Below are 10,000 nucleotides of genomic sequence, written 5' to 3'. Positions count from 1 at the left end.
AGTGATTCAGGCGCCAGTTTCTCAGGACTGCAAATCTCGATTATATATACAAACAAATAATTACATGATGTGATTACCGTATACTAAAGTAAGCATGCTTTTTATTAATGCTATATGTCTACAAAAATGCAAAACAAAAGGGATACAACAAAAAAGAAACAAAACAACATACTTAAGACTGGGATACTGTTCTATTTCAACAAATTCAACAAAAGAAGCAAAACAAAGAGAGAAATAAACTACTATAAAAAGTAAGATGATAAAAAAAACCTTCTTCTATTTTACGAAGAAAACAAACATTAGTCTAAAAAAATTAATTACTCTGCATTACAACAAAATGCCCCACACAAGGATGAAACATAAACTCGAACATTCTTTTTACATGAGGCTACCAAGAACCGCCATTATCATTGTCTTAAAAAGACCTACGATGCCCATTAAGTTAATGGCAAAAAAAAAACGCCACTGCGGTGAGAGAGAGAGAGAGAGAGAGAGAGAGAGAGAGAGAGAGAGAGAGAGAGAGAGAGAGAGAGAGAGGCAATTTCTTTAAGATGATGAGAAAGATGTTGGTGGATGATCCGTCCACCTTTAAAAAAGACTGATGAGAGAAAACTCTTAAAGCAATTGCCTGGTTCGGCGTCACTTGCCTAATACTGCCACTGGGTCGCTGTGGGCTTCGAAAATTATGATCTAAGGCCACTGAACACTACGATAACAGAGTGAAAATTACGTGCCTTTGAAATTTTAAAATGATAATACTTCCAACATCTGTTAACACCTACGGCACTACAACCTTTGGACGAAGATAGGTAAAAAATAAATAAATAAAATGTAAATATAGTGAATGGTTAAATACAAAGCCTAATACAGGGAAATTGTGATCACACATCGATATTTCATAGGAAAAGCAAAGAATTACTTTTGCTACCTACTGATACGTACATGCGCCATTACCTTTTTATTAGAAAAATGTTTATTGTTGGGCTGACGTAGGTCGTCTTCAGCAGTGTCTCGGTAAATCTCATGATGAACAAATTAATTGGTCTTGTCACTAAAATTTGTAAAGGAGCTATCGTAGGATCTATTCTTCACTGATGTTATTCCAGCAGCTACTTTCAAACTGGAGGTATGCATGACGCTAATCTCTTGGCAACTGGTTACAAATTCTTATTCTTAGGTCAGTCACAACTTACACCTTGAGCAACTAGTAAGTCGCTCAAGTATAAAAGATGTATTAAATATGTATTAAAATGCCCAAGTTAGGGTACTGGTTGTGTACAATGCCTCTCAAGTGAAAAAAATAAAAAATCTTCTGAAAGTCGTCAATTTCGCTCTGAACACCAGGACAAGGTTGAGTCCACCATCTATTATTTGCTAGTGCTGAATCGAGAGACAAACATCAAAATAAACTTTCTGCTTTAGACGACTTCCCTCTGGAAGCCGAAGAGATGAGTGGGCACGTAAGGGAAGTGAAGGTGCCCAGAGGGACGACGAGCTTGGGCTAGGGGCCTCAACTTGGTGGAAGCTGGAGGGGCTGCCTCGACGCCTACTGGCCTGAAGACATGGAAGTCGCTGCTGTAAGTCTCTACAGAAGAGGAATCATCATCGTCATCTGGTCTACGGTAAACCTGAGCAGGTCGACTGAATAGCGGCCGGTGCACATTCTGCTCAATTCCAAAGTTTGGCAATAAAAACTGGGAGGTTGCCCCATCAGGTCTGGATGTAGGCCAAAGGTAAAGCTGGAGCGGGCTGGCAGTTGGGAGGCTTGGTTTCGCTATGGAAAGATGGCTGGCTGAGGAAAGATGACCAGCTGGAACTACTTGAACACCAGTCAGGGTACCTTGGTATGGTCTGGAAGTGGGGACATGAATGTAGTCTGGAAGACGGACATGTGAGCCGATGTTCTCTGATCTCAGCAGGAATGGATGCTCAAAGACCTTTTTCCCATTGCATAGGCCGTCATCTGTAAAACAAATTATCAGCCATTAGAATAAATATTTACTTTACGTAAACACAAACAACTATTTGCGACTTCCGGATTATTAAAAGGAGTTCTCAGAAATATAAGATTCGTTTTTGGATGTGACCTCTTTAAAATCATTGTAGGTTAATTACATCTCATAATATAAATATGTATAAGAGAAAATGAAAGAGCCTCGAAAGGTTATCATTCATTCTGCATTTGTTGACATCCCTGTCATTTCTCCATAAATCCATCTTTCCAGTCACTAAAGTGAATGTATCTGATGGCCTATCGTGTCAGTAAAGGAGGTGAGCCTAAATTTGACCCATATCCTTTACCGACACAATTAGGCACAACTGAAGTTATCTCTCATTTATAAACTATTCAAATATATTCTTTCTGTCGATGATCTTTCGAGGTATAACCTCATATTATTACACCAGTAAGTAGTCTTATAATAATTAAAGGAAGAATTTCAACGAAAAAATTTAAATAGGACTAAATAACATGCACTGAAAAAGATGATCACTAAGACACACTCAGGCACATTTTACAGGAAAAGTTATAGGAGACGATTCACTAAGCAATTTAGAAGAGCACAGAAAAACGCGTGACTAAGAGCAACACAAGGCTTTCACTAAGATGAGCTGAATAGAAGACTTAATGAGGGAAATTCTATAGGAGTTTCAATAGAACAAACTCAGGCGACATGCTAACGGCAATTCAAAAAGAGTTTCACTGAGAAAAACTCAAAAAGGAGATCCACATAAACTCGAAAAAGGATAACTATGACCATCCAAAGGGAGTGCCACTGAAGTAAACTCAAAAAGAGTCTCACTTTGACCATCCAAAGGGAGTGCCACTAAAGTACACTCAAAAGGAGGCTCACTAGGACCAATCAAAGGGAGTGTCATTGAGGCAAAATCAAAAGAAGGCTAACTATGACCATTCAAAGGTAGTGTCACTCAGGCAAAATCAAAAGAAGGCTCACAAGGACCATTCAAAGGGAGTGTTACTGAGGCAAATTCAAAAGAAGACTCACTAGGACCATTCAAAGGGAGTGTCACTGCGACAAAATCATCAAAAGAAGGCTCACTACAACCATTCAAAGGGAGTGTCACTGAGGCAAAATCAAAAGAAAGCTCACTAGGACCATTCAAAGGGAGTGTCCCTCAGGCAAAATCAAAAGAAGGCTCACAAGGACCATTCAAAGGGAGTGTCACTGAGCCAAAATCAAAAGAAGGCTCACTAGGACCATTCAAAGGTAGTCACTCAGGCAAAATCAAAAGAAGGCTCACTAGGACCATTCAAAGGGAGTGTCACTCAGGCAAAATCAAAAGAAGACCCACTAGGACCATTCAAAGGGAGTGTCACTCAGGCAAAATCAAAAGAAGGCTCACTAGGACCATTCAAAGGGATAGTCACTCAGGCAAAATCAAAAGAAGGCTCACTAGGACCATTCAAAGGGAGTGTCACTGAGCCAAAATCAAAAGAAGGCTCACTAGGACCATTCAAAGGGAGAGTCACTCAGGCAAAATCAAAAGAAGGCTCACTAGGACCATTCAAATGGAGTCTCACTCAGCAAAATCAAAAGAAGGCTCATTAGGACCATTCAAAGGGGGTGTCACTCAGGCAAAATAAAAAGGAGGCTCACTAGGACCATTGAAAGAGAGTGTCACTCAGCAAAATCAAAAGAAGGCTCACTAGGACCATTCAAAGGGAGGGTCACTGAGACAAAATCAAAAGAAGGCTCACTAGGAACATTCAAAGGGAGTGTCACTCAGGCAAAACCAAAAGGAGGCTCACTAGGACCATTCAAAGGGAGTGTCACTGAGACAAAATCATCAAAAGAAGGCTCACTAAGACCATTCAAAGGGAGTGTCACTGAGGCAAAATCAAAAGAAGGCTCACTAGGACCATTCAAAGGGAGTGTCACTCAGGCAAAATCAAAAAAAGAAGGCTCACTATAACCATTCAAAGGGGGTGTCACTGAGACAAAATCATCAAAAGAAGGCTCACTATAACCATTCAAAGGGAGTGTCACTCAGGCAAAATCAAAAGAAGTCTCACTAGGACCATTCAAAGGGAGTGTCACCAAAGCAAAATCAAAAGAAGGCTCACAAGCACCATTCAAAGGGAGTGTCACTCAGGCAAAATCAAAAGAAGGCTCACTAGGACCATTCAAAGGTAGTGTCACTCAGGCAAAATCAAAAGGAGGCTCACTAGGACCATTCAAAGGGAGCGTCACTGAGACAAAATCAAAAGAAGGCTCACTAGGACCATTCAAAGGTAGTGTCACTCGGGCAAAATAAAAAAAAAAATGCTCACTATAACCATTCAAAGGGAGTGTCACTCAGGCAAAATCAAAAAAGGAAGGCTTACTATAACCATTCAAAGGGAGTGTCACTGAGCCAAAATCAAAAGAAGGCTCACTAGGACCATTCAAAGGGAGTGTCACTCAGGCAAAATCAAAAAAAGAAGGCTCACTATAACCATTCAAAGGGAGTGTCACTCAGACAAAATCAAAAGGCTCACTATAACCATTCAAAGGGAGTGTCACTGAGACAAAATCAAAAGAAGGCTCTCTATAACTATTCAAAAGGAGTGTCACTCAGGCAAAATCAAAAAAAGAAGGCTCACTATAACCATTCAAAGGGAGTGTCACTGAGACAAAATCAAAAGGCTCACTATAACCACTCAAAGGGAATGTCACTCAGGCAAAATCAAAAGAAGGCTCACTAGGACCAATCAAAGGGAGTGTCACTGCGACAAAATCATCAAAAGAAGGCTCACTATAACCATTCAAAGGGAGTGTCACTCAGGCAAAATAAAAAAAAGAAGGCTCACTATAACCATTCAAAGGGAGTGTCACTCAGACAAAATCAAAAGGCTCACTATAACCATTCAAAGGGAGTGTCACTGAGACAAAATCAAAAGAAGGCTCTCTATAACTATTCAAAAGGAGTGTCACTCAGGCAAAATCAAAAAAAGAAGGCTCACTATAACCATTCAAAGGGAGTGTCACTGAGACAAAATCAAAAGGCTCACTATAACCACTCAAAGGGAATGTCACTCAGGCAAAATCAAAAGAAGGCTCACTAGGATCAATCAAAGGGAGTGTCACTGAGACAAAATCATCAAAAGAAGGCTCACTATAACCATTCAAAGGGAGTGTCACTCAGGCAAAATCAAAAGAAGGCTCACTAGGACCATTCAAAGGGAGTGTCACTGCGACAAAATCATCAAAAGAAGGTTCACTACAACCATTCAAAGGGAGTGTCACTGAGGCAAAATCAAAAGAAGGCTCACTAGGACCATTCAAAGGGAGTGTCACCAAAGCAAAATCAAAAGAAGGCTCACAAGCACCATTCAAAGGGAGTGTCACTGAGGCAAAATCAAAAGAAGGCTCACAAGGACCATTCAAAGGGAGTGTCACTCAGGCAAAATCAAAAGAAGGCTCACTAGGACCATTCAAAGGGAGTGTCACTGAGGCAAAATCAAAAGAAGGCTCACTAGGACCATTCAAAGGGAGTGTCACCAAAGCAAAATCAAAAGAAGGCTCACAAGCACCATTCAAAGGGAGTGTCACTGAGGCAAAATCAAAAGAAGGCTCACAAGGACCATTCAAAGGGAGTGTCACTCAGGCAAAATCAAAAGAAGGCTCACTAGGATCATTCAAAGGTAGTGTCACTGAGGCAAAATCAAAAGAAGGCTCACTAGGACCATTCAAAGGGAGTGTTACTATGGCAAATTCAAAAGGAGGCTCACTACGACCATTCAATGGGAGTGTCACTGAGGCACACTCAAAAGGAGGCTAACTAGGACGACTCAAAAGGAGTGTCACTGAGGCACACTCAAGGATAGGCTAAATATGAGGATACAATATGAGTGTCATTGAGTCAAACCCAAAAGTACATTCAAGAAATGCAGATCCATCCTGGATTCACCTACCAAAGGCACTGATGCGGCACATCTGCCTAGCCTGGTCGAAGGCCGTTCCTCCAGGGCACACATACCGCACGGCGGGGTCGTCGCAAGGAGTGTACACGTTGCAGAAATCAAGATGCTGCACGTACCTGTCAATGCAGCCCTGATAGGAAGAAAATCAGTTAGATAAGATCTTTTTATCACTAGTCATTTACTATATGTAATTACTACTCTAATATCTTAAAAATTACATTGAACACCTACTTGGCCTAAGCAGTGAATTAAGGACTTGGGGTTTGTTGACTTTTGTGGGTTGAAGCTGGGGAAGAGTAAGGTATGGGGCAAGCAACCTCATCCAAAAATACATTGCACAATGGTTTAGAATCAAAATGTATTGTGGGTTGAAGCTGGGGAAGAGTAAGGTATGGGGCAAGCAACCTCATCCAAAAATACATTGCACAATGGTTTAGAATCAAAATGTATTGTGGGTTGAAGCTGGGGAAGAGTAAGGTATGGGGCAAGCAACCTCATCCAAAAATACATTGCACAATGGTTTAGAATCAAAATGTATTGTGGGTTGAAGCTGGGGAAGAGTAAGGTATGGGGCAAGCAACCTCATCCAAAAATACACTGCACAATGGTTTAGAATCAAAATGTAAAGTACATGTAAAATCGAGAATGCAGCCACTATGGTTTTTCAAAACATATGCTTAAACAACGCATAAAAATGAACGTATACAGAATTCACGTTCCGTTAAATTAAACAATAAATTTATGTAGAAATATGCCTCATGTATCTGCTGTATGATGTCTGTCTTGTAAACGAATGAGAGTAAAAATTGAAATTTAAAGAAGCATGTAATAAGACAGTTTTGCTTTTATAAACAGAAAATTTTCATATAACAAATATTAAAATTATAAGTAAAATATACGGAACCCTTTCCTTTTCAAACCTTTGCTTCAACAGAGTAGAAGCAGATTACAAGTGGCGAATTAACAAATGTAAAAAACAAAAACAAAAAACGGTTAAGGTTAATATTAAAAAGAACTATTCTCATCATTCACTGACGGAAAAATATAGAACACAATAAGAAATACCATTCGTAAAATACTTACTACCTCATCAGATGGAACAACTACTGGAGCAGGCCCGAGAGTAGTGACTGGGGGTCTTGCAGTAGAAGGCGTAACAGGGGAAACGGGAACTTGTGTAACTGGAGTACTAGGGAAAACGTGTGCTGGTGTAACGGGCGAACTAGGGAAGACGGGAGCTGGTGTAACGGGTGCACTAGTCGTCGGTACCACTGTTGGTTTCGGTTTTATGGGGAACGGAAATTCTGTCACTGGTTCTGTAGGAAACTCTGCACCTCCTGTTCCTGTCGTGGTTACTGATGGCGTTGCAGGAGCCGGAGTGGTTGGTGGAACAACTGGCTGGGGAGAACTGGGACAAAATCCTGGGAGGCAAGTTTGAACTGCCGTTAAGAATACGTGGCCAGTGGGACATTCGAAGAGGTACCGGGTGAAGAGGTATCCTGTGCCGGTGTAGTCGACGCACCTGCAAAGGATGCCAAGTAAATGCACTATCCACTGAGCAGGGTATTCATCATTCACTCCCATTTCTATTTTCGTCAAATATGGGCACTTACTCTAATAATAATAATAATAATAATAATAATAATAATAATAATAATAATAATAATAATAATAATAATAACAATGTAAATATCTCATATATAAGAGTAAACGCCAATATAAATGACATCCTAATCCCTTTTCTATCCTAGGTCAGAAGAAAACCCCCAAAAATTAGGGATAAAAAAGAAAGGTTATAAGTCAGAAATAACGGAAGCGGGAAAAGAATTCCACAGCTTGGTAACAGGAGGGAAAAAAAAAGGTGCTGACACTTATTGAAAGCCATAAATTCACGCTCAGTATTTGGTATGGGTACGAGTTTCTACAGAAGCAAAGCCTTGCAGTTGTCACAATGCTATGTATATCTATCAACGATACAAAAATAATTATTTGCAAAGCACGACAAAACTGCAAACTGCCAAGATGCAATATTTGAGATATCCTAAAAGCTCAATAATCGAAAAACACAAATATGGTATTTTGAAATGAATGGAGATTTAGGATGTACACTGAATGACACTGTACAATGCATAAATAAATATTCAAGTCCATGTGAACATACCTATAAAATCTCGTGCAGTTCCTGGGGTGGACATAGAAGGCCTCTCCGGGGCAGGGTAGGATGGCATCTTCATTGCTGAGGGAGATTTGCCTGAACGTGTTGCCTAAAATAATAATAATAATAATAATAATCGACAATTATATCAATTAACTGTATTATATGTAAAAGAAAAAAACAGCTTTCCAACACGAGGAGGGACACTGCTCAGGTGTTCGAAAGTCTTTGTTTTTATCGTTTACATATAATGCAATTTATTGCTATAATTGTGGATTAATATCATTCAACAGTTTAATCGCTAATAATAATAATAATAATAATAATAATAATAATAATAATAAATTTTATTATATGTAAAAGGCCAAAACAAACAACTTAATTTAATCACGACACCGTGAAGTTCTTAGAATAATAATAATAATAATAATAATAATAATAATAATAATAATAATAATAATAATAATAATAATAATAATAATAATAACTTACCCATGCTTCTCTAACCACCGGTCTACTACATAAGTACTCATATAAAATACCTTGGCCCGAGCTTCGGGACGGTACGTAACGTCCCGATGGCCGGAACTTCCGGTCTCGAGTCTTTCTTGTTACCTTTTTTATGCCATGCGTACACTTATGAGTAATAATAATCATACATTGATATGTTTTCTTTGTACATCAAACATTTAATGGCATATTATTAAAAGTACTAGCTGTTAATTTTTTTTCGTTAATGAAAAACACCACAAACTATTCGATTTTTTACATAAAAAGTATTATATACAAATTACCGTGAAATGTTCTATCTTATGAAAAAAAGAATAATTAAAACTATAAATGTATATATAACAAATACGTGTAAAATGAACGGAAATGGAGTCAATGGCCTCCCAGGCAAGAGAACGTAATTAATTTTGCGCATTCAATCACTCATCAAATGTTCATATCATGCGCGTAATCACCATTAATACTACGTTGTATGGATAAATCATTATACGGCATTTATTTCTAAATGAACTGAATTATCATGGGAATAAAATCCATGGAACTGTTCACCTTACTAAACATGTTCAATGCCTTCAGTGAAACAGAATTATTTCCAATGATGTTTGTTTATATATGTCAATATTCTAGATTTTTGCGGCAATTGAAATCATGTCACAAGCCGGAAAATTGTGTGGTTTTGTGACTCTTTGTGCTGACTAAGTAGGTGCAAGGCCTCCAAATTACGTCGATACTTGAAGATTTTTTGGCATTTTAAATCGTGTCAAAAGACGGGATTTGTGTGGCTCTTTGAAATCAGGTTCTAACTTACTAGGTGTGGGGTCTTCAAATTACCTAAATATTTCGGGTTTTTTAAGCCTTTTAAATCACGTCAAAAGGAGGAAACTGCATTATTTTAAATCAACTGAAACTTAGTAAGTGTGAGGTCTTCAAATTACAACATTCTAGATCTTTTCGCCTTTTAAATCATGTCAAGGCGGAAATAACATTTCCATTTCAAATCAGGTTGAAACTTGGTAAGTGAGAGGTCTTCAAATTATTAAAGACTGCCTCAATATGCAGACCTACTATTTAGGTTCTTGATTCATTTCCTACATCAGTGAAAACTAACAGCATGACTGAAGAAAATCCTTAGTGACAAACACACGTGTTTAAGTACAAAGAAGTAATAATAACTTACCGGATGAGTGATACGTCGCTGGATGGTAGACGAACGGACTGGAAAGGACGGTGTAGCCCTCGACCACGGATGCCAAAACCAGTGTCGCCTGGACGACCAAAATTGGGCTGATCATCTGCGAAAAGAGTATGCAAGTTTTCTTACAAGGACAAAAATAAGCGGTCATCGACTCTCTCTCTCTCTCTCTCTCTCTCTCTCTCTCTCTCTCTCTCTCTCTCTCTCTCTCTTATTACTA

At 38.8% G+C, this 10,000-nt stretch overlaps 1 protein-coding gene across 1 annotated transcript in view; it reads right to left on the bottom strand.

Moving 5' to 3' along the window:
• Positions 1-172: 172 nt before the first annotated feature.
• Positions 173-10,000, bottom strand: part of LOC136838753 (uncharacterized) — a 37,777-nt gene continuing 27,949 nt past the window's right edge. The window contains exons 2-6 of the mRNA XM_067104222.1: positions 9,766-9,880; positions 8,085-8,187; positions 7,007-7,445; positions 5,915-6,053; positions 173-1,963 (exon numbers count right to left, since the gene is read on the bottom strand). Coding sequence (XP_066960323.1) covers positions 1,419-1,963; positions 5,915-6,053; positions 7,007-7,445; positions 8,085-8,187; positions 9,766-9,880 — 1,341 coding nt within the window. The 3' untranslated portion in view covers positions 173-1,418. The remainder of the gene's footprint in view (positions 1,964-5,914; positions 6,054-7,006; positions 7,446-8,084; positions 8,188-9,765; positions 9,881-10,000) is intronic.

Source organism: Macrobrachium rosenbergii, chromosome 5 (genome assembly GCF_040412425.1).
Source record: "Macrobrachium rosenbergii isolate ZJJX-2024 chromosome 5, ASM4041242v1, whole genome shotgun sequence".
In the NCBI taxonomy this organism is placed as follows: domain Eukaryota; kingdom Metazoa; phylum Arthropoda; class Malacostraca; order Decapoda; family Palaemonidae; genus Macrobrachium; species Macrobrachium rosenbergii.
This window is presented reverse-complemented; position numbering and strand designations above follow the sequence as displayed.